The sequence below is a fragment of the Aspergillus novofumigatus genome, assembly GCF_002847465.1.
Source record: "Aspergillus novofumigatus IBT 16806 chromosome Unknown P174scaffold_1, whole genome shotgun sequence".
Taxonomy (NCBI): Eukaryota; Fungi; Ascomycota; class Eurotiomycetes; order Eurotiales; family Aspergillaceae; genus Aspergillus; species Aspergillus novofumigatus.
The window spans coordinates 2,944,107-2,966,685 of record NW_020194274.1 but is presented as its reverse complement, the minus strand read 5'-3'; the positions used below and the strand labels follow the sequence as shown (position 1 = coordinate 2,966,685).

Here is a 22,579-nt window from a genome sequence, read left to right as displayed (position 1 = left end):
CACAAAATCATCCATGCACCGTGCAGAGCGCGTGCCATCCAAGACGCCATTTGATGCAGAAAGAGACAAGAGAAAAGAAAAGAAAAGAAAAGAAAAAGAGCGGGGTATTCCGCTGGCAACTCGAAGAATACATTGGAAGAAGTGAACAAAAACCACACCAGTACATCCATGATCTACCAGTCGACAGCCCAGCCGTTCTTATTGAGGAACTCCTCGCACGCGGCTTTCAGCGCATAGTTGGGTCGGAGATCGTTGACGGTCATGGGTACCCGGGTGATAGGGTCCACGCCGGACTGTTCGACGTATTTGATGATTCCAATGCGATCGAAGCTGGTGCCGCTGGGTGTGATAACGGGATCATGCATGATCTCAAATGTGATCCCGTCAACCAGGTAATCGGGCACAACCTGGAGCAAAATCATTAGATACCCATTCACCCACAAGGAACACTCTTCTCCCAAGGGACAACTACTTACCCTCTCCTGGATATCCCCATTGGACGCAATGCGGAACGCGTCCCGGACATTTTGAATATTCTTCTCCGCATCCGCACGGAGCGCCTTCTGATCCTCCACGAACCCCGTCTGTCCGATCTCGCCCTTGTCCAGTCTGGCCTGCAGCTCCGCAAGCTCCCTGTTGAGATCGGCCCCGATCAACGACTCCACCGTCGCCAGGGTATCATTCATCTCCCGCAGCCGGGCAGTCTCCTTCGCAGCCCAGATCTGCTGCTTGGCCCGCAGGACCGTCTTGGACAGATTCTCCGTCTGCGCGCTCTTGGCCGCCAGACTTGCTCGGTAGGCATCGATGGCTACCTCGTACGCCTCCTGCGGGCGCCCCAGGCCCAGGAGCGCCTGCGCGAGGTACCAGCAGCTCTTGAGGCTCTGGGGGTTCTTGGGCCCGTACAGCTCAATCGCCGTGCGCGCGTCGTGTTCCACACCAGCCCATTTCTCCAGCCTTATCCGGGTGAGGGCGCGGTTTGTGAAAAAGGTGGGTTCGCGCGGATTCTTCTGGATACTACCAATTCACAAGAAGTCAGATCTGCTCGGCCATGACATGGGCAACGGGGATAATCACGCTTGAGAGTAGAGCTCCTCCGCACCATTGTAGTCGCCTTCCTTGAAGAGCTGGTTGCCCTTCTCTTTCAGTTCGAAGGACATGCCGGATGATCAGATATTCGGGATCTATCGCAATAGACGAAGCAATGTGAGTCTATGACTCGGTGAATTGTGATCAGTCAACGCACGTAGACGGACACCGATCACGGTGGGGCTCCGCTCTTCAGACTTCAGTATCGACTATCGAGGCTGCTCCACAGGCAGACGCACGTTGGTCCCGGAGATTTAGAGTAACCGAAAAAAGGTCGAGCGGATGCAATCGATGAATCAATATACTGTGAACAATGAGTCGATTTACATAGTCCGGGGTATCCCGTGGTGAAGTCTATTAGGCGGATCCAGGCCCATGAAAATCCAGGAGTGATGCCTCACGCTGAAGACGAGGAGCAGGCTGCCATTTATCCATTTCTTATAATTATGGATGCTGGACCTGATGTCTGGTGGTCAGTCATTGTGCAAATGCATCGAAGCCGATGGATCCCCGCGGAATCATCGAGCGGAATGGCTGACTCAGCCGGTATACTGAAGCATCAGATTGCTCACTCTTACTCGTGTGGACCTAGAAGAGTATGTACGAAAAAATAATTCCCCAAAAATTAATTCACATCTATCCTGCAAATATCTTTTTTTTTCAACAGGGAAAAGATAGTTCGATGGACATCGGACGGGATGTCGGCCTGCCAATTCATCCCAGCCAGTCGTGGTATCATTGATTCGCTGGATAACATCAAAAAAAAATCATGTGTGTATACACGTATATATCGGTCCAACCGACAGTTTATATATGCGAAGAGGGATATGGCTGTCCGTCACCAATTGACGGCTGCAAGAGCCAATCCTCAAATTGAACCGTCTACTGAGCAGCAGCAAATTCGCGCTCGTAGTCGGTGATGGCCTGGACCTTGGCGGCAGAGGCGCTCTTGGGATCAAAGCGGTAGGTGAGCCATTCGGTGGCGAGCTTCTTGGCCAGCTCGATGCCGATGACGCGTTGGCCGAAGCAGAGGACCTGCGCGTCGTTGCTGAGGATGGAGCGCTCCACAGAGAAGGAGTCGTGAGCGGTCACGGCGCGGATGCCGGGGACCTTATTGGCGGCGATGGCTACACCGAGACCGGTGCCACAGATGAAGAGACCGCGATCTGCCTTGCCCTCCTTGATGAGTTTGGCGCCGGCGACGGCAGGGTGAGGATAGGCGGTCTTGTCGGAGGTGGAGTTGACGCCGACGTCGGTGATGGACTCGACCAGAGGGCTCTTCTCCAGAGCAGCCTTGATGGTCTCCTTGTAGGGCTGGCCGGCCTCATCACAGGCCATGACAATGCGGAGGGGCTTCAGATCGGTAGACATGATGACAAAGAAGCAGCCAGATGGAGAAGAAAAGTGGAATGTGTGGCTAGAGAGATGAGAGACACAGATGTACGGCGTAGGTCCGATGGAAGGAATCCACTTGAATGATTACAAAAGGGGATTCAGACGCCTTTTATATCTTTGTCCTGTGAGCTTTTGCTGGTTGCTTTTACACCTCCATTCTCGGCTGCACAGTATCTGGGGGGTACAGTGGAGACTGTCCCGTGCAGCGGTTGGGTGCTGAACTTAGTCGGGTCGAGTTTCTTGGACTATTGAGTCTTGCCTGCACGACATTTGCGACCATTATCTTTTCTGATAGACAGTCTCATAGGGTGATGGAGGATGGAAACCCCCACAACCCGAGCATCAGACGCATTGGTAGACATGTCGTGGACCGTGGTGGAGGAATGAAACGCTTGCGATGCCCCGCAGTGGCGTCAAGATCCGGTAGGACGGATTACTATGGATATCGATGCATTACCGTCGGTATTATTATCCACTACGTACAATAAAAAGGCAGTTCATTCGATGTCGAGTGTGTCTCGGATGATTTAGGATGAATCCTGGCGACATTTACTCACAGCGGATAGTTATAGCATATGAGTTTGTACCGTCCTGCAGTATGACGCCAGCCCAGAAACACCGCATTCAACACAGCTGATCTTCATTATCTTGACTCCAAGAGGTAAGTATATCAGGATGCCGAGTGGATCTTGTTTGAGGGGAGGAACCAGTGACAGACAGATTGGCCCTGGCTAGGTGTCGTCTATCCATGCTCGGGCACAGTAGACTTCGGTGCTGAGTTGGCTTGAAAAGTATGACGGTTTAGTATGCTTATCCTGCCTGCATCATGCTGCCATGCATGACACTCCTGTCCATCTGTTCTCGTACAATTCTTGGGAAGCAATTTTTCCATTCCCCCATGGTATCTTTAAATCGGAAATCGACTCCTTGGGATCGAGGCGATGAAACCATGGCTTAGAGTAGTGAACAGTGAGTCCGTTGTACCCCGGAATACCTATTCTGGGGTTCCATAGAAACTGTTCTGGAGTGAACCAGTGCTAGGCTACCTTAGTATTAGGGACCCACATACATAGATACCATGCCAGAAACAGAGGTACATATCCTGCCCACTATCAAAGAGTTGATTGACTGCTGGCCCTAGTTATAACTTAAGAGTTTCACAGGTACTTCACTTTATGATTGACAGCGGAAGACAGTACACCGTGTAATAGCATCGAGGTCGGAAAAGGGCATGATAGACACTGACTATCTGCGAATATTAAAAAGGACAGTCTCGGCTTCATGAACTCCTGCTTGATGCTGATGCACCACTCCCCACTTTCATAATATTTATAACTCGATAGATTCGGCTTGCTGCTCTTGGCCAAGCGCGTATTATCCACTCATCAGTTTCTTAGCATCCAATAATAAAGAGGCCCAAGCGGCTCCTCGGGATGGCTTCACCCTAATAATATAGGTGCATATTCCAGGATCCATATCCATCTCATTCTGTTACTTTCCACTTAGCTATGTACCTTATCCAGGGGAGGAATTTTGAAGCCTAAGCTTAATAAGGTACATGGACGTATCAAGGAAGGGTACCGAGGCTGTAACATACTCTGCAAGGTGTAAGGTACTCCAAGGCTATCCCAAAACAAGCCTCCCGTACAGCCATAGAATCGAGGGCATCGGAGTTGCGCCGATTTGGAGCAGAGAAGCATCCCATGACTAGCAGATATTGACAAAGACAAGTCTAGACTCGATGACATGTTTTAGGGATAGGGATATTCAGATTAGATCGTTTGTTTTTTTTTCTGTCAGCCCATCAAACAATTCCTATGCTGAGAGGTGTCAAAGTTCTGAGACACACACCATATATGCTAATGAATCAGTGACATCACCGGATGAGACACTGCATAATTACTTCTTCTTACAATCGATACTATCCCTGGAGGTATGTCCAAAAGCCAGGAAGGACATTCCCGTCATACCTCAGAATACATACTCACCTCATTGGCAGCCAAATTGTAGACCTTATCCCAAGGGGTGCCTATCCGAGCTCTCATCCTGCCTTTTAGCTACCAGTCGCTACATCAACAACTGAACCACCACAGCCCGTCCTTCATAGCGCACTCAGCAGAGCAAATACCAAAAGACAAACACAATGGCCACCACAAAGACAACCTTCCCTCCCCTCCCCAAAACCCTCCTCATCATCTCCCTCAAAATGTACTTCACCCCCGACCGCACCCTCTCCTACCTGCGCGACCTCCTAGCCCCACCAACAAAATCGTCCTCCCCAAAAACCGCTCCAGACTCCTCCTCGCCCTCGTCCCCGATTTTCTAACGATCTACCCCTGCGCCCAGATAATCAAGGACTGGGCCGCTGGCTTCAAACTCCCCTCCGACTTCGACCCCGAACCCCCTTTCCTCCTCGGCGCCCAGGACTGCTTCTGGGAGGCCGCAGGCGCCTACACAGGCGAGGTCTCCCCCGCCTCGCTGCACTCGCTGGGGGTGAGGCTAGTTGAGCTCGGCCACGCGGAGCGCCGCGCTCTCTTCGGCGAGACGGACGAGCAGGTAGCGCGCAAGGCGGCGGCTGCTGTTGCGCACGGCCTGATCCCCCTTGTTTGTATTGGGGAGGTTACGGCGCCGGGGGCGATCGCGTCAGAGGCGGTGGGGCTGGCGGTGCGTGAGTGTGCGGGCAGGTGCGCGCGGTGCTGGGTGCGATTCCCTCCGCGGCGCCGGTTATCTTCGCGTATGAGCCTGTTTGGGCGATTGGGAAGGCGAACCCTGCTGGGGTGGACCATGTTGCGGCTGTGGTGGAGGGGATACGGGCGGTGATTGGGGAGCGGGAGGGACAGGTGAGGGTGTTGTATGGGGCAGCGCGGGCCGGGTTGTGGGGGCTGGAGGGCTGGGGAAGGCGGTTGATGGGATGTTTCTGGGGAGGTTTGCGCATGAGATTGAGGGTGTCAAAAAGGTGGTCCAGGAGGTGGAGCAGACGTTGTCAGAGCAATAGTGGGGACTCACTAGCTAGGGGTTTTATGTGAAGAGATTTGAAGGATGAAAAATAATGATCATTGGCAACGCTGACTATTTACAATAATTGAACGGGCTATATCCAACTCCACATTCTATTGACGGTTTTTCTTTTCCTCTCGCAATTCCTGCTTCACTCGAGTGACTGTGCCGATTCCACCATACGTCACGGCCGTGTACATCATCGCGACAGAGGCTCCGCATCCAGCACAGCCTGCGCCTGCTTGCCGTTGGTGATACCCCCAGAGGCAAAAATCACCTTGCGCGCTGGCCGATTGGCGGGAGTAGGCGGCTCGACTGCGGGCACGTTCTCAACGTCAGGCTCGGCTCGCGTCACGGCCGCTGCCAGTTCCTTGGTTTGGTCGGTCTGATTCGCATCGGACGCCGGAGCGGGTGGTGCATCCAGCAGCGCCCGGTAGCGGGCTACCAGGGCAGCGGTGCGGTCGAACAGCTGCGGCCCCGAGTAGCCTCCCGTCTCCTTCAGCGTGGACTGTTCCTTTGACGGTAGGGTGAAGCCCTGCGGCAGCGGGGCAGGCCGGCGGTTGGTCGTGTTGCCCACGATGACGCCGTCCACCCCCGAGTGCCACACCGCGTCGCAGATGCCGGAGACCTGCTCATCCGAGTCCTCGTCCGGGCTGACCTTGACCATCACGTAAGGCTTGGTCTTGCGGTCGACGCTCTTGGCGGCGCTCACCACGGCCTTGAGGATGGCGGTCAGCGGCGCCGTCGCTTGCAGGTCGCGCAGTCCAGGCGTGTTGGGGCTGGAGACGTTCACAACCAAGATATCGGCGTACTTGGCCAGTCGGTCAACGCAGTAGACATAGTCGCGCTTGATGGCCTCGATGTCCGAGTCGGGCGTCGCCTTGTTCTTTGCAATCTGCACGGCCAGCAGCCGTCCGGGATGAAGACTGCCGGAGGGGACGCCGGCCTCACCGTCGAGGACCCGCTGCTCCGCTTCATCGTGCAGGCCGAACCCGTTGGCATAGGCGTAATCCCGCACGCGTTTCTCCAGGATGGCCGCCATGTGGTCGGCGCCCAGGGAGTTCAGGCCGTATCGGTTGATCATGGCTTTCTGAGATGGCAGTCGGAACACGCGAGGACGGGGATTGCCCTCCTGCGGCAGGGGAGTCGTGCCGCCGACTTCAACAATTGCTGGGCCAATAGCGAACAGTGGGTCGGGAATCTCAGCGTGCTTGTCAAGGCCGCCCGAGATGCCAATGGGGTTGTTGAGCGTATACCCGAAGACCTGCAAAGGCAAATCCTGCTAAGCAAAACACTTATGCACGTCAGGGCTGTATTATTACCTCAGTAGCCAACACGCCGTCACCGTCCTGGTTGCCGCGTTCCCGTGGATGAAGTCCATACTTGTAGAGCGTCTTCAGAGCTTCCACACCAATATGATGCGCCTCTTCCGCGTCGGGATAAAGCATCCGAACAAGAGGGACCACAGCGTAGCGGTGGATGCTGGCCCTGGTATCCGTCGCATATACATAACCTACCAATGCAGCCAGTACCAACGATGTTCCGTAAACCGTTCTCTTGAAGCCGCGGCCGGCCTTCTTGGGGCCTCCTTTACGGCGTCAGCTGCCTCACTGGTCGTGCCTGAGGCATGTCGCACAGCACCTTGTTGCTGGAAAGCGGCCTGTCTATGAAGGATTGAGGACCGATGGGAGCATCGCAAGGACGGCACGGCGCGGGCCCTCAAACCGGCCGATCTCCAGGCGAGGCTGGTCGAATTGGCAACCATGTCGACTCTGGCTGCCCAGAAGGTGCTTGATCAGCCCAATTGAGTAGTCCTACAGGCCAGTCAGAGATATGATATCGTTGAAGATCGACACATGGTAGATAAGTTTCAAGGGCGATTGGACCGCAAGCTCCTCGCTAATTCATCCGGTAACAAAAATATAACCAACTCACCTTCAGGTAACAAAAATCGGAGCACAGTTCAACAGTCCGGCCGTAGTAGTAAATGAAGAGCAGCGGTCGATTCCCCGCGCGACTAAACCAGCCAGCTCTCGCACTTGGGTGAACTCTTTTTCTTCTGTTCCTCTTGCGTCAACGGATGCAGCGGGCGGTCAGGGATATTCCCGGCATAAATGCTTCACCATCTCCGAGCGGTGTGCAGCATTTACAGCTATGGAGTAAGGGATTTCAAGATAGCTGTAGCTTTACAGAAAGTAATCAGTTCATAGATGTAATTGCCAGAATATCTACTCGACTCCAATTTCATTCACGCCTTTGAACGCCAGTAATCCTGCTGCTTCAACATCGATGACGAACCAACCACTGCTAAGTAGCATCAGCCTGGAGCTAAGTCTGCGTAAGAATACATCGGAATTAGAGAGTTAAAAGGCCCAAAGCCCTCACATATCCTCAAGGTATGCCGTATGGAATGGGTATGAAAATTTTGAAATGTTACAATGATGGGAAACAATGCGCCGGCCAAGAGCAAAGGCCGCAAAATCGACAAAAAATAATGGTCTATTCGTCGCTCATCCTGTCTTCTTCGTCGCTCACCTCTGCAGCGGTTGGCTGGTGATTGCGATCTTCAGTCGCCTCTTCTCCTCGGTCAGAGTCGTGGGTTTCAGCATGTTCCTGCTCAGGAGCAGGTTCAGGTTCGGGAGGCGGGGGAGAGATTTTCCAAATTTCGGATCAATGGCCGCTCTATGGAGGGAGCGTTTGTATACCTCGGCCTCGTCTGGATCGCGGACAACAACCTGAATTTGGTCTACCTGGTCCTCCTTTGTCTTGGGCCGCGTGGGAGCAAGACCCGCCTGCGCAATGGTACGGGCCCGCTCGGGCTTCAGACGGGTCTTTCCGAGGATAGGATAGTAATATGCACCTTTCTGTTTTGACTGTTGTCCTTCCTTTGCCTCCGCTGGATCGAAAAGGGTCAGAGCCACATCGCGCTGCTTCGAGTCATTGCCGAGGGTCTGAGCACTAGTGGCGTATGTGCGCATGCGTTCGTAACGATGGAACCTCGTGCCATCCGTTCCTTCATGAGTGTACAGGACTTCACTGTCGCGATCGGGGTTCGAAAGCCGCAGGCTCGCAATGACTTCCTTGGCCGCGTCCCTCTTCTCGGGCAAGAAGAGATCGTAATCCCACGGTATCGGACCGGGATCAGGGTACAATTCGGGATTCGACTTGTGTAAAGCGGCTTTGGTCGCATGCTCCTGACAGACTCGCTCTTCTGGTGCGGAAGGAAGAAGAATGGCCACCTCCATGCGCTCGTCCCGTTTCCCTGAAACACCCTGAACAGGCGCTTTGTCGAACTTGAACTGAACGAATCCTCCAGGGTCCGGGAATCCCTGTAGATCGGGGAGCAGAGGGTAGAACCCGACCGGCTTGAGCTTCGGATTGTCAGGATGAACGGGGTGAGCCCAAGCTTCGACCTCGATTTTGTTAGGAGTGTGGCCCTTGATTCTGCTAGGTGTATCCTCCCCAACATGCCTGCTATCCGGATAAGCAATATCGAAGCCTTTTTGAATGTATTTTTTGATGTACATCGGATCATCCTGTGATTTCGCTTTGTCGGCGGAACGGGCCTTTGCTCTGATGGGTGTGACCTTGGGGCCGTCCGGTGCGCGGAGACCGGCAGAGATATATTGCGTCCGACGAAGGAAACTGACGTTCGCGTTCTTGGGGGCGGGGTTCTTGAGCTGGTCTAAAGTCATAAGCAGCGGAAGGTCGGCGGGATCAATCGGTTGAGGGGTTTCGGGTGCCATAATAGCTGCGTTGAGTTAGGCTCTGAGCGATATGCGACAAAAGAGACAAGTGGAACTTCGACTTACCACTCTCGTCGCCCAAATGCAGCCCCGGAATACCGACAAGGTCTATCGGCATACCACCCTCGGCATCAACATCGATATTGGGCTCCTCACGTCGCGCCAAGTTAGATGCGAAACCAGGCGTCAGGAATCTCTGCAGACCCTCATGCGGGATATCGAGGAACTTGGGTGGCATATCCGGCGGAGGCAGATCATTCCGATAACGTAAAGACGCGATGTACTCCTGATGAAAACTCCCAGAGGAGCCGCTGTCCTTGGATTTCGACATCTCGGCCGCAATTCCAGTATTCGAGTCCGACGAGCGCGTATCAGTAAGAGGTGGACTGTAGACTGCATAGTAATGTCAGCAGGAGAGCCTTGAACTGCGCCAGCTAGTGGTCCGAACTTACACTGGCTGGGAAGCGCAATCGACGAGATTTCAGAGTCAGGAACCAGAGAACCGTCTGGGCCTCCGTTGCTGGTATTAACCGGCGCGAGAACTATACAGGAGCGCTCAGATTGATAAGTGTAAGGGAGTTGAACTACCTCTGGGAATCTTGATTTATGATGGACTCACTTGGGGTAGGATAAACCATTCTGCATATCTTTACCGCCTGATGTTTATAGCTTAGCGGGTTGGTGCTTTGAGGGGCGGAGAAAGATTAAGCCGTATTTTGTTTTTGTTTAGTATGGCCACCACTTCCAGCACACCACCGTCATGTGATGTAACGCATTATTTGTTTAGACTCCAGGTCAGTGAATAGTCAAGACACTTAAAAAATATCACATGGTCTCATTGGGTCAATATTGAATCTCTCTGATAAGCTAGGTACCCGTAATTGTTCTGAAATAGTCCCCGTGGTGTCGTCCATAAACCAACTCCGTCATCCGTAGGATACAAGTAAAGTAAAGAGAAAGCAGTATTAAGAAAAGAAGAGCTAGTATGCCCACATGCACTTGTACGCCATCAGTCGGTGACCCAGTCTATCATATTCCAATTGTCCGATCCAGCTGTCATTTGTTCCGCTCAGTTTACCGAACACGCTTGCGCCCTTCCAGACTACCACTTGGGGGTCGAGGTCTCTTGGAGGTGTACCGACCATGATTTCGCTAGCAAACCCTGGTCTCAGCGTCTGGAGACGCTCTTCCAGGAAGGAGTGGAAGCCGTTGACAAGACTGCCGCCTCCTACGACCATGATTCCTCCGAGGAAGTCTCGCATCTTACGCTCATCAGATCGAGCTGCATGCGAAATAGATGTGAGGATCGCATTATCCAAGGGGAAGACTGGAAGAACGTCATCTCGCTCCTCGACAGTAGGTGCACGAGGTTGTGAGGCGCTCTGTCCCTGGCCACCGGGGAGTGGGGTACCAGCACCACCAGCTTGGGGCGTACCAATCGCTTCCGGAGCAGGCGACCCGGCAACCGAAGATCGGGGGTGGCATCCAGCTCCTGGACACGGCTGAGTGCATTCACTTGGTGCGAGCGACTCGGCGTCGACTGCACATCCAACGTGAATGATTGGGATTCACCATTCACTTGGCCATTGGCAGGAGGGGCAATGGCAGTCAAGATTTCAGATTGGGCCCCGAAGTTGGATCATTCGGCTGACCGTCGTAGATATCCACCGACCGCGTGATGAATTTTCTTCTTCCTTCGAGTTTCCGTGAGTGATCGAATATCGAGGGCTGGAAGTACCCCATCGGGGCGAGATGTACTTCATCGTACGCTTTGAAGGAATACTTCCGGGTGTCCTGACCGGCAATGCGAAGGTGAAAATCGAACACTTGCACTGAGACACTTGCTTCGTTCAAGGTGCAGACATTCTTTTTCAGCTCCTCGGCTAGTAAAAAGTCGTAGCGGCGCCATAGGTTGATCTCCGCGTATGGGAAGTGGTCGAAGAGCATCATCTTGATGAATGCCTCGGTCACATCGGCTCCACCAAATTTCAGGTTGACGCGAGAGTTCTCAATACACATTCCCTCCTCCACGCAACAGATGGACGTCTTTTGCGCGCCAATGTCCACGACGCATGCTGATGTGAATCCCGCACCGAAGGTGGCCGCTAAACTCTCCTGGATGAAGCAGACGCGGGCAAATGAAAACTCCCTCATCAACATCTCGAGAACTTGGGTAATATAAGTCTTCTCATACAAGTCAGGGATAACGAAAACGCAAGAGTACTGAGGCCATTCCTTCTTGCTGGTCAAGCCCAATTGGCTTTTGATTGTGTCCTCGAGAATGAGTGAGATGTCCAAGAACAAGAGTCTCTTGCTCTCATAGTCTCTCTCGTTGCACCATCCGTATCGCATCGGCCAGTAGAGCTTGTACCTGGGTTTCGAGTCGTCAGGTATTCTAAGCGCTGCTTGCCCTACAATATATTCAGGTGCATCGTCGGTAATATCTGTCCATTCGACACGCAGCGGGTCATTGTGTTCTGGGATGGTTTCTGGTACCGTTCTCCGATTGTAGTTGATAACCATTTCTTTCGAGTTCGGTAGAGTCCTGCGCTTGTTTTGTCGCATATGCGCTTTGAGTTCTGCGGCCATCGTGGTATACTGCGAGGAGAACTATTTTCATTCAAGTGGTTAGAAAATGGCGAAAATAAGACCCAGGCGTTTGGGTAGAACAAAGAACAAACCTCCGGACCAAGCATTTTTTCAGGCTCCATCAGAGAGCCATCGTCCATTTTCAATCGCTTCGGATGGGGCTCGTCATGGTCTTCGGACTCGCTGGTGGTTGATTTTCGTGCAATCACCATAGGAACAGTCTTCGGCAGTGCGTCGCTGGCCAGGCCGATCCGCAGATTCTGGCTTCCGACATGAACTACAATAACCTTGGAGCCTAATGTTTCTGTTGTCTCCTCCGCGCCCTCCTCCATATTTGTATCCCCATCACCGTCAGCCTCTGCTTCGGGTAGGCCCAAGTCGTTCGCTTTCGCCATGGCTAAAGCGCGATCGCGGTCTTTGGCCGTTTTGGCCATTTTGTTCCTCGCCTCCTCATTTTGTAGCCGGAATGCTAGGTACTGGTCGTCCCTCTTGAGATAATCACTGTTGGAGCCGTTAAGTTAGTGATAGAAACTAGAAATGCCTTGCTTGCAGGTTGAACAAGACGCAAGTCGGACATACGTGTAGTAATTCTTCTGGTTGATCGGCGCGATCTGAGGCCAATTCGACAGCTCCATATTGTTATCCGTCCTCTCAAGACCTTGCCATCAGAAAAATGTCAGCCATAACTGGTGGCCCGACGCGGGGACTGAGGAACGAAGCGGCTCCAAGGATACTTACCCTCATCTTTGAGGGCCTTTCCAGACTTTTTGCCAACCATGGTGGCGTTTTAATGGTGAAAACGACTTTTGTGAGATGCACTGGAAGATGAAGATGGGAGTCCGGTAGTGAGCCAGTCCGAAGGCCAAAGACGCTCTTCAAAGTGAACTCTGGGTAGGCATATGAGCATTCACTGCTAGGACTGTCGATATGGAAAAGTTGTAGTATCGGAGTCGCACAAGGGAGAAACAGCGGCTGGGAAGAGAAGCGCGCAGCAACTCTGGTGCGGAATAGGACAGTCACCGCGCAATCCCGGTCAATGGATAGTTTCAAAAGGTCATCCCCATCTCCTAAGAAGTGACGGACGACTGAGCTTGGGCCAGGCCGATTGGCGCCGCAGGGTTCATCCGCGGTCCAATGATTGCCACAAGACACACCAAGAAACTCGCGATTTAGTCAGCTATTCAAGGCTGAAAGTGATGCGCGGTTGATATCTTCTATATTTCAATATCTTCAATCTTATGAAACGAAACACTGTTAATTCTACCTCGTTCCAGCAAATCCACGCTACGATCGTCTCATTTTAGTCGTATATCTCGTCCTGCTCTTCACGGCTTACGCTTCCGCAAACACCTCCCTCAACCTCTACATTGATCACGCCCCCAACTGCAGCGTCCCTTTTCAGATTCACGACAATGGGAGGATCGCTATCACGTCTGTGGTCTTTCTTCTGGACCAAGAAGGAGATTCGAATTCTTATATTAGGTCTCGTGCGTGTTCCACATGCTCTCATGCTCTGCGCTGCATGTAATTTCCCAGGTCTAAGGCTAATTCGCTTTTATTGACTCTGTAGGACAATGCCGGAAAAACCACACTTCTCTACAGACTTAAGGTATGCTTCGGGTGCTTAATTATCTACGTATGCTCTGATTTCTGATAATCGCTAACTGACATGCACTTTGATAGATCGGTGAAGTAGTCACAACAATACCTACCATCGGATTCAACGTCGAGTCGGTCACATACAGAAATCTGAATTTCAATGTCTGGGTATGTTGGATGCCCCCTGGGAATAGACGGATAATTTCAATTTTATGAAATTTGCTAAGGTGCGGTTATTGTAGGATCTCGGAGGTCAAACGTCCATTCGACCCTACTGGCGGTGCTACTACGCCAACACTGCCGCTGTTATATTCGTCATTGATTCTACCGATATTGAGCGACTTGGTACAGCTGCGGATGAACTTGCGGCTATGTTGAACGAAGAGGAGCTGCGCGATGCGGCTTTGCTGGTGTTTGCCAACAAGCAGGATCAACCCGGCGCCAAGGGTGCCGGAGAGATTTCGGAAGCTCTGAAGCTCGGGGAGCTGCGAGATAGGAACTGGAGCATCGTAGCATGCTCCGCCATTGATGGTAAAGGTCTAGATGAGGGTATGGACTGGTTGGTTGTAAGTTGCTCTCTCTGGCTGCCTGCCCAGCCTCGTGTCTATACTTGCTTTACATGGTACTAACTTGTAACTAAGCAAACACTTCAAGCGGAGAACGCATAAGCGCTGGCGTTGTTCAATCTCTGTCATAGACCCCGTCTGCTTTTTCATTGCGTTCTATATATCGTCCAGATGCCCCTTCAAGGACTCGGAAATGTTGCTTGATTTAATGAGTCCGAGGTTCCCAGCTTCTTTCCGTTCTTACCGACTCTGTTATGCTGCGCGGAGTCCATGTCTTTTATACGGTACAGGTTTGGTTGCGACTTGGCAAATTTAGCATAATATCCTAATTTAACTCGGCAAGGGATCGATTGACCTTGCAAGACTTGTACTTGGCTTTCCAGAAGTTCTGATCATGCTGTTCACGGCAATCGCTAGTTCTGAATGGCCCAGGCGTGGTGTGGAGTGTCTGTTAGCCTTCGCCCTTTTATCTTTCCCCTGAAATAGCTCAGCTTTCTTGTCCACATAGCTGGTACTGTGTCGCTGGCTCAGTGTCATTTTGTCAGTACAGGTCCATCATGATTCCCTGATCGATAGTCCAGCATCAGCGGTCCTCTATCAGTTGACAGAACCAGCAATCTCAGATTCTTATCGGTGGTTGCTCTCTATGGTTGGCCCCTGCACCAATCAATGCCCTGGTTTAATCGCCCGATCTACTGATGATACCACTATCAGATTATCCCCGCAATTATCAACGATAGAACTAGTTAGTCAATGCGACCATCATTCAGGCAAAGATCTTAGATACTTCAATACTTATATATGAGCTACCCTTGACCCTGATGCGGCATTGGCGGCTTTCAGTTTGCATACTCGTTAGTTGACGTACTTGGCAATCCTCTCCAGACACCATTATTGCAGTTATGGCAGTCCCTCAAACACAAATCGCAGCAGTCGTGTCAGGACCCAGAAAGTCCTCAAGTGCACGGGTAGAGATTACAACTGAACGCCCTGTGCCATCTCCCAAGCAAGGGGAAGTTCTCGTCAAGCTCGAATATTCCGGAGTGTGCCATTCAGATGTCCATAGCATTCGTGGGGATACCCTCATGTTAACGGACGTCGCAGGCCATGAGGGAGTAGGAAAGGTAGTGCAAGGTGAGGCGCATAGAGCAGGCTTGCAATGTCTATGGATTCTGATGTACTGCCCAATCTTCAGTTGGATCTAACGTGGATGAGGAGGCTTGGATGGGCAAAAGAGTGGGTATACGGTAGGTCTTTTCCCCTGCTTCGTTCGAATTTAGCCTCCAGACCTAACAAAACTTGCTTGTCCGTCGCAGATGGCTTTACAGCTCGTGCTTGAAGTGCGAAATCTGCGCTATCAATCATACGGCTTGTCCTTATCAGAAGAACGCTGGTGCAGTAGGTTTCACTGTCACGGGCTGGATGAATGCGTTGCAGCTTCTTCAACAGATCTAATCTGAGGCAGAATGTTCCAGGGACCTTCCAACGTGAGTTCACCTTCTTCGTTTGCCGCAGAATCGATGAGTATGGCTGACACCTTGATTAGAATTCATTGTCAGTCCTGCCGAACATGTCACAATCATCCCGCCCGAGCTGGACCCCGATACAGCAGCACCACTTTTATGCGGTGCGTTTGTCCAAGTCAGAGGGCCCTGACGCATTAACTAATCCTTGAATAGCGGGAATTGCCATGTACTCGTCGATCATGAAGACAAAAACCCGACCGGGGGAATGGATCGTGATCCTTGGGGCTGGTGGAGGACTCGGGCACATGTATGGAACGTCTCACACCGCAGCGGCAGTGGATGATTGACTTCTATCCTTAGGGGAATCCAGATCGCAGTCAAGAAGGGACTTAAGGTCATTGCGATTGACAGGTAAAGTCAGTTGTGAAATTAGCAATGGCTCTACTTACTGAATCTCGATCCAGTGGTGACAAAAAGAGGGAGCTCTGTCTCTCGCTTGGGGCGACGGACTATTTTGATTATAAAAAGGATGATATCGATGCTAGGGTCAAGTCTGTTACTCGAGGCCTAGGCGCCCACGCGGTGATATGTACGGCGAACAGTGAGTCGGCATACATTCAAAGCATGCAGATGCTCCGCCGTCTGGGGGTTTTAGTTTGCGTTGGTATCCCGAACAAGCCTTTTAGACTACCATCAACCCCGTTCGACATGATTGTGAAAGGTATGGAGCGCCCCAGGTGAAGTCCAGCTCATTCGATTTGGGACAGTGCTTAAGTCTCTTGTTCAATAGGTCTCACCATTGTCGGAAATTCCGCTGGTACCGCAAAGGAGATGGAAGAGCTACTAAGTATGGCTGTGGCAGGAGACGTGAAAGCTCACATTGAGTGCTTTGACTTCTCCGGTATCAATGACGTCCTACAAAGACTGGAGAGGGCTGAAATCGACGGACGAGCTGTCTTGAAAATCCCTGAATGACGGTGCTAGTCAAGGACCGAGCAAAGCGTCTGCTAGCCCAAGCAAACTGGAGGTCAAGGATTGTTAGAGGGTCCTAACTCTAGGTCAACGTAGTCAACTAGCTATATACGCCTCTGAGGATTTAGGGCTCGCAAGATGTACTAGATGACTGTTTGTCTGATACCTCTTGATGCATTGTCAATCGAAACATGTTTATAGGACAACTCAATCTAGAGAGCCATGATCTGGAGAGATGAATACTCCTTATGGGTAATGCTTATTATTATTATGGTCATCGCATAGTATTCTGGTCCTCCTACGATGGCAGTAGAGTGAAATGCCGCTATGCCCGAATTGTTGTCTGCTGTTGGTTCCCATCAAACCTCCACCTTTCCAATATTCCCACATGCACCTCCTCAACGTTTCATTGAGCAGATTGCAATCCCTCGTCGAGATTCAATTAATGTCTCTTGACTCCAACAGTGGCGGATCATTGTGAATAATCGTCAATGCGACCGTCCGATATCGATCCATGGATGCACAAGGGACGATCAACTGGACCTTACGGAGTCCCTGATGCTGAAATGTGCTGGCGGACCGCGCTGTGATTGGCTCAGCAGGTCTCATACATTGAAGCAGCCCAGACAACCATTAACCTTCATTGTGATCGCTGATATGATCAGCTACTCTCCCCACGGGCACTCGGTCGACTGCGATTATTTGCGAACCTTGAGCGGAACGAGGCTCCACGTCCACCGCTTTCCTGCACATGCTGCCACTCTGCTTTTTTACTTGCCAGGGCCTTGATGCCTCTAGCTGCTCCTACATCGTCCGGGTACCTACGTACCTTTTCCCAATTCTGTGCTGCAGCGTACTCCAGCAGATCCCCGTTACAATCATCCAATAGCGTCCTGTGGACGTTGAAGACTACCTGTACTCTACGGCCTATCAGTTGCCCCATCGAGCCGCGTTTGACTATCTTCTGGCCCAAGTCTCCAAATTGAACCACTTTCCACAACCTTCCCGCTACTGGCGATGCCACATTGCTCTGATGGACCTTAGCATCTTATCACTCCCCTCGGCAGTCAGGACCATGTGTGGTCCTGATAGGATATGGAGACCCATGCTGCTCCGATATTGGGAGCCAACGTTTACGACCGAGGGGTCATGGTGGGGCATCCTTATGATGCATTCAATTGCCCTTGTCCCGAATTGATGGTTGCGCTGTTGATTCAAGAACGCGCCCTTCCTCTCCAGTGCCCCCCCTTCCTTGAGGTTGCTTTCAGTCAACTCCAGTTCCTTTCAGTCTCACGTAGGGGATTGATACCTTGAGCCCTCCTTCGCTTTTTCGCCATGAGCTCCTTCAGCAGCACTCCTGCTGGTTCATTTCTGAGCCGCATGGAGCCTATACACGCGTACATTGCAGGTGCCGGCTTCTTAGTTTGCGCACTTGTCGGTGTGGTTCTCATGCTGGCATCCCAGCACAAGAAGTTTGATTACAATCGCGGTATCTTCACCTACCTCAGATTCATCTACGCATCATTCCTTAAGCCCCACAAGAAAGGTCTCAATGGCCAGCAAGATGCGCTAGAAAGCTTCTACAAGACTCAGGTATGAGCCTTCGAATGCGATGTATCTGGAAGCGCTTACTGATATATATGCTAGGCTGGTGTATATGATACCACTCGCAAGCGTCTTCTCTGTGGCCGCGAGGATATGTTGGGGCTTGCTGCCGCGCAATTGAAGTACAAAGTTGAGAACAAAGAGCTCCAGGCTGGAAAGGCAATCTGGGTTGATGTAAGGCACCTCAGTATCGCTTATTGTTCGCAAACACTGACACTTGCTGCTTAGATTGGCGGAGGCACTGGGTAAGTGTCAAATCGAGTCATCTTGCTCTCGAGGCCTAACCGTAAGCTAGCTACAACATTGAGGCCATGGCTGCTTTCCTACCCGTTACCCAATTCTTCTCGCACGTCTACCTTGTCGACCTGTCTCCCTCTCTTTGCGAGGTTGCCCGTCAGCGATTCGAGCGCCTAGGCTGGAAGAATGTCACCGTCGTCTGCCAAGATGCACGCTCTTTCCGTCTCCCCCAAGAGACAGTCGACCCCGTGCCCCAGCCCCATCAACTGCAGGCGCAGATCTTATCACCATGAGCTACAGCCTGTCCATGATTCCTGGTTAGTCTTTGGAATAACAAGCATTGAGGCCGCGGTACTAATTGAATACAGACTACTACAGTGTCGTCGACTCCTTGACCGACCTCTTGAGGGCGTCTGGTATCGTTGGTGTCTGCGACTTTTATGGTAAGCAGCGTACAGCCTTCTGACTTAACGGAGACTAATTCATTGGAATAGTCCAAAGTATCGTGGACGTTTCTGCCCGCAACTACATTGGTGGTGCTTTCAATCGTCACGTTAACTGGTTGGGTCGTGCCTTCTGGCGGGCCTGGTTCGATGCGGACCGTGTCAGTCTGGAAGCGGCTCGCAGAGATTATCTCGAATACCGCTTTGGAACCGTCATCTCTGCCAGCGAGCGCAATTATCTTCTCGGCGGCATTCCTTACTACATCTTCGTTGGACGTCACAAGGATCTTACATCAAATCTCTCCGGTCAGGAGACTATCGAAAAGCTGGACGCCTCCTTTACTGAATCGCCTTACCTTTCTCCCGCCAATCACACCAAGGAGATGGAGAAAGCAATGGAGAGGAACGCTCAAGAAGTTCGTTCGAAAGCCTACGAGTCGGCCGTTATCAATCTGAGCGCGAACCTCCCTCTTCCCTCATCATTCTACCAGAACCACCACTGCCGCATCTTCTACAATGATCTGCTGCCCAAGCACACGCAGTTCAAGAACGAGTACATTTATGCGTTCAACTGGGAAGACCCTCGCGTTGATCACCGCCTCCTGGACATCAAGCGGGATGATGTTATCTTGGCTATTACCAGCGCAGGAGACAATATCTTGGATTACCTTCAGAAGAGTCCACGCAGAGTCCATGCCGTCGACCTGAACCCTAACCAGAACCATCTGCTTGAACTCAAGGTTGCTAGTTTCATGGCTCTCGGTCATCGCGATGTCTGGAAAATCTTTGGCGAGGGCAAACACCCCGAATTCCGGGAACTTCTTATTTCGCGTCTCAGCCCTCACCTCTCCAGCCAGGCATTCCAATACTGGCTTGAACACACTCATATTTTCACTTCCAAATATGGCCAAGGTCTTTATGAGACCGGTGGCTCCCGACACGCCATTAAGATGGTTCGGTACCTGTTCAAGGTTTTCGGCCTTGAGGGTCAGGTGAAGAAGCTCTGCGAGGCGCAAACTCTTGCTGAGCAGCGTGAGATCTGGCCAAAGATTCGCGCCGTACTCATGAGCAAGCCCCTTCACTGGGCGGTTGTCAGCACCGAATGGTTCGCGTGGAAGGCCGCGGGCGTGCCTCGAAACCAGCGGAACATGATAGTTGACGACTACTTCAAGAGACTGGGCCTGACCAAGGACATGAACCAAGGCAAGGATATCAGTGGCCGGTCGATCTGGCAATATGTTGTCGACACACTGGACCCCGTCATCAACGAAACAATGATCAGCAACGACAACTACTTTTATTTCTTGTGTCTCCAGGGGCAGTTTTCGAGAAGGTGAGATTTGCCCAGCGGTGGTTCGGAGCGAGCCGATCTAACTGTATCCCAGATGCCACCCCGCATACTTGTCTCCCAAGGCACATGTGAAGCTCTCTTTGCCCGGTGCATTTGACGGCCTACGTATTCACACAGATGAGATAAACGAAGTGATCAAGCGGATCACGCCTCGAAGCCTGACAATCGCTGTGGTAAGCACCGCCCGTTGTGATTTCCCAAGATAACCGATCTAACCCACTTTCCAGATCATGGACTCGATGGACTGGTTCGATCCCGAAGGCACAGAAGCATCGATCCAAGCCCAGAAACTCAACCACGCCCTGAAAATGGACGGCCGTATTCTCCTCCGCTCTGCCAGCATCGAGCCTTGGTATATCAAGCAATTCGAAGAGAACGGGTTCACAGCCCGTCGGGTCGGCGCCCGCTTCCCTGGCTCTTGCATCGACCGGTAAGTTCTCGTCTCCCCTGACCATTAGTGATACAATCGCTGACATACCATAGTGTGAACATGTACGCGTCGACGTGGATCTGTACCAAGACCAAGGAGCTGGAACGCCCAACTGCCGGCCGGACGATATCGGCCTTGTCTTTGGGTGATGGCAGCAGCAAGCGGTCTCATAGTGTGGAGCACCTTGAGATATGAGTGATGCGTTTCCTTTTTTCTCTTTCCATTGGATTTTAATGAGATGAATAGCATGTTGATTCTTTCGTTCTTAGTGTCTGGCAAGGGATGATTTTCATGATAAATCAGGTGTTATATATCCATTTGCGTTGCTAGAGTGGCTACTTAGTTCTTCATGCAAAAGCTCTATTGGCCGGGCCAATTATTTTCCATATCGTACCAGCTTCCTAATGTTAATTTCATCTGTACGTGAGGTCTTGTCATCAGATTGGTTTCGATGGTACGTAGAAGATACACAACTGTCTAATCAATACAATGAGTATAGTTGAAAAAGGAATAGGAAGAAAGTGACAAGATTCGAGCATTGTGGACTTGGAAGCTCTGTACAATAAGAAAAGGAGTCGGCTCATTAATTCAGATCACACAGGGGTCATCATCAATCAACATCAATATTGGAGTTTCGTCTTTCCGAGCGCGTCCCAACTCGCTGTCCCCAAGGATAGAAAGTGTATCCGTTTCACAGGACGGCCTAGGAGCAGATGCTGCATGCAGTTCGCAGCAGCAGTATACACAACCCCCGCCCCCATGGGGTTCGTGACACTTATGAGCGGCCGTATCTGGTCTTTCCGAAGGAGAAAGGCACGTAGCGGTACTTGATCATATGCTGGATCTGTCGGCGCACTATTTCAGAAATCTCGTAAGCACAAGCGCACGAGGCTACCTTATAATGCAAGTGAACTTACTCGTCAGGACGAACAGGATGATCCAGTAGACCACCAGGACGGGCCAGAAGACCGGGATGTCGAAGACGGAGAACCACGAGCAGACGAAGCCGATGGCGATGGCCCGGGTAGCGGAGTGCCAGAACTTGAACTCCGGGAGGCGGCGAATGAAGGGGCGGAACTCGTCGTCCTGCTTGGTGGGGAGGCTGGCGGAGGCGTCACCGTCCTCGATGCCTTCGTCTTGGGTGAGGGAGGGGTCGAATTTGGGTTGCAGGAAGAGCAGGAAGAGGTTCAGGAGGTAGATGCCGAGGGTGTATGCGACTGTGAGCATGGGTAGGGATGTTAGTAAGTTGCAAAAAGCGAAAAAAAAAGACAGGGACAGTCGCATACCGATGTACCATCCCTGAGCGAGGACGATTCTCAGGAAGAAGATAAGGAGGAGGACGACGGTGCCGATCCACCGGTAGGTTGTGTACGGTGTCAGAGCATCGAGAGATGTTTGGTATTGCTGTCATCGGAATCATCAGCCGAAAGCTTTTTAAGAAACGAGATGAATTGATCTTTGCAGACCGATCCATGGTGAATGGAGTTGACTTACCCGCGCAAGCTTTGAGGTCTGCGCTGTCACGGCCGTGAACGGCGTCTGTTCTGGCTCGGGGACATCCATAGCGACAGGATAAGGGAAAGGAATAAAAGGATTAAGAAAAGTCGTGGACTATCACCAATGCGAGGGGATACTTGCAGGTCAAGGAAGATGTGCCGTGAGCAAGAAACAAGAGGATAATTCCCACCAACACCGACGAAGCTGGAGGGGCGGAACAAAGTTGCTATCTCTCGCTCTCCGTCTTGCAGTCTGTCCGTCTGCAGAGAAAAAGTGTCCACTGCTCAGCTTGGGCGGCGTGGTCGGACACTAACCTGTTTCGGTATAACAAGCCACATCGACAGCTGCTGCGCCTCAGGGGAGATGATACAACATGCGCTAGTCCTACAAAGGTTAGATCCAGCTTATGTTACCAGGTCCAGTTCACGTGCTCCGCATTGCCTCGGAGCAACGGTTCCCTTCGGCGATTGCGGGGAGATAACCGGGGGTGTAGCATCATAAGTACGGAGAAGTAGTATCTAGGAGCTGGCACTTAAGTACTGTTAGACTGCGCATCAATTAATCTACAGCTCACTCCAACAACCCTCCAATACGCAACAT

The 22,579-nt window shown here is 51.8% G+C and overlaps 10 protein-coding genes across 10 annotated transcripts; 4 read left to right on the top strand and 6 right to left on the bottom strand.

Moving 5' to 3' along the window:
• Positions 1–68: 68 nt before the first annotated feature.
• P174DRAFT_437346 (putative U-box domain protein) lies at positions 69–1,181 on the bottom strand. Its single transcript, XM_024826275.1, has 2 exons — positions 1,075–1,181; positions 69–1,014 (listed from the first exon to the last, which is right to left on the bottom strand). The coding sequence occupies exons 1-2, from the start codon at positions 1,155–1,157 to the stop codon at positions 174–176; spliced, it is 924 nt and encodes a 307-aa protein (XP_024687504.1). The 5' UTR covers positions 1,158–1,181; the 3' UTR covers positions 69–173.
• A 297-nt stretch (positions 1,182–1,478) lies between these two features.
• On the bottom strand, positions 1,479–2,624 carry P174DRAFT_33192 (RpiB/LacA/LacB family sugar-phosphate isomerase). The gene is made up of 2 exons (XM_024821666.1): positions 1,659–2,624; positions 1,479–1,545 (listed from the first exon to the last, which is right to left on the bottom strand). Exon 1 carries the CDS (start codon positions 2,455–2,457, stop codon positions 1,969–1,971), a length of 489 nt encoding a protein of 162 aa, XP_024687503.1. The 5' UTR covers positions 2,458–2,624; the 3' UTR covers positions 1,479–1,545; positions 1,659–1,968.
• Positions 2,625–4,241: 1,617 nt separating this feature from the next.
• On the top strand, positions 4,242–5,600 carry P174DRAFT_437344 (triose-phosphate isomerase). The gene is made up of 5 exons (XM_024826274.1): positions 4,242–4,414; positions 4,481–4,752; positions 4,776–5,145; positions 5,166–5,327; positions 5,381–5,600. Exons 2-5 carry the CDS (start codon positions 4,625–4,627, stop codon positions 5,474–5,476), a joined length of 756 nt encoding a protein of 251 aa, XP_024687502.1. The 5' UTR covers positions 4,242–4,414; positions 4,481–4,624; the 3' UTR covers positions 5,477–5,600.
• On the bottom strand, positions 5,531–7,509 carry P174DRAFT_437343 (dihydroorotate dehydrogenase 2). The gene is made up of 5 exons (XM_024826273.1): positions 7,414–7,509; positions 7,073–7,292; positions 6,801–7,052; positions 5,737–6,742; positions 5,531–5,710 (listed from the first exon to the last, which is right to left on the bottom strand). The coding sequence occupies exons 2-5, from the start codon at positions 7,241–7,243 to the stop codon at positions 5,592–5,594; spliced, it is 1,548 nt and encodes a 515-aa protein (XP_024687501.1). The 5' UTR covers positions 7,244–7,292; positions 7,414–7,509; the 3' UTR covers positions 5,531–5,591.
• A 187-nt stretch (positions 7,510–7,696) lies between these two features.
• Positions 7,697–9,862, bottom strand: P174DRAFT_500494 (uncharacterized protein; the record flags this gene model as incomplete). Its single annotated transcript, XM_024830974.1, has 4 exons — positions 7,697–9,229; positions 9,291–9,617; positions 9,677–9,766; positions 9,844–9,862. 4 exons carry the CDS (start codon positions 9,860–9,862, stop codon positions 8,010–8,012), a joined length of 1,656 nt encoding a protein of 551 aa, XP_024687500.1. The 3' UTR covers positions 7,697–8,009.
• Positions 9,863–10,051: 189 nt separating this feature from the next.
• On the bottom strand, positions 10,052–12,865 carry P174DRAFT_437342 (putative chromatin remodeling complex subunit (Arp8)). Its single transcript, XM_024826272.1, has 6 exons — positions 12,552–12,865; positions 12,393–12,471; positions 11,906–12,314; positions 10,877–11,834; positions 10,683–10,802; positions 10,052–10,647 (listed from the first exon to the last, which is right to left on the bottom strand). Exons 1-6 carry the CDS (start codon positions 12,589–12,591, stop codon positions 10,205–10,207), a joined length of 2,049 nt encoding a protein of 682 aa, XP_024687499.1. The 5' UTR covers positions 12,592–12,865; the 3' UTR covers positions 10,052–10,204.
• Positions 12,866–13,000: 135 nt separating this feature from the next.
• P174DRAFT_437341 (ADP-ribosylation factor family protein) lies at positions 13,001–14,546 on the top strand. Its single transcript, XM_024826271.1, has 5 exons — positions 13,001–13,300; positions 13,384–13,422; positions 13,497–13,580; positions 13,655–13,978; positions 14,054–14,546. Exons 1-5 carry the CDS (start codon positions 13,226–13,228, stop codon positions 14,078–14,080), a joined length of 549 nt encoding a protein of 182 aa, XP_024687498.1. The 5' UTR covers positions 13,001–13,225; the 3' UTR covers positions 14,081–14,546.
• Positions 14,547–14,741: 195 nt separating this feature from the next.
• On the top strand, positions 14,742–16,634 carry P174DRAFT_509048 (zinc-dependent alcohol dehydrogenase). The gene is made up of 9 exons (XM_024831514.1): positions 14,742–15,112; positions 15,174–15,225; positions 15,295–15,376; positions 15,444–15,465; positions 15,525–15,605; positions 15,658–15,751; positions 15,805–15,855; positions 15,909–16,165; positions 16,235–16,634. The coding sequence occupies exons 1-9, from the start codon at positions 14,881–14,883 to the stop codon at positions 16,417–16,419; spliced, it is 1,056 nt and encodes a 351-aa protein (XP_024687497.1). The 5' UTR covers positions 14,742–14,880; the 3' UTR covers positions 16,420–16,634.
• A 1,117-nt stretch (positions 16,635–17,751) lies between these two features.
• On the top strand, positions 17,752–20,677 carry P174DRAFT_447472 (class I SAM-dependent methyltransferase; the record flags this gene model as incomplete). Its single annotated transcript, XM_024828667.1, has 10 exons — positions 17,752–18,009; positions 18,064–18,195; positions 18,250–18,266; positions 18,317–18,480; positions 18,531–18,575; positions 18,627–18,701; positions 18,753–20,034; positions 20,087–20,225; positions 20,280–20,482; positions 20,536–20,677. 10 exons carry the CDS (start codon positions 17,752–17,754, stop codon positions 20,675–20,677), a joined length of 2,457 nt encoding a protein of 818 aa, XP_024687496.1.
• A 172-nt stretch (positions 20,678–20,849) lies between these two features.
• Positions 20,850–22,230, bottom strand: P174DRAFT_437339 (Rer1 family protein). Its single transcript, XM_024826270.1, has 4 exons — positions 21,977–22,230; positions 21,769–21,886; positions 21,400–21,699; positions 20,850–21,337 (listed from the first exon to the last, which is right to left on the bottom strand). The coding sequence occupies exons 1-4, from the start codon at positions 22,043–22,045 to the stop codon at positions 21,258–21,260; spliced, it is 567 nt and encodes a 188-aa protein (XP_024687495.1). The 5' UTR covers positions 22,046–22,230; the 3' UTR covers positions 20,850–21,257.
• Between the last annotated feature and the right edge of the window lie 349 nt (positions 22,231–22,579).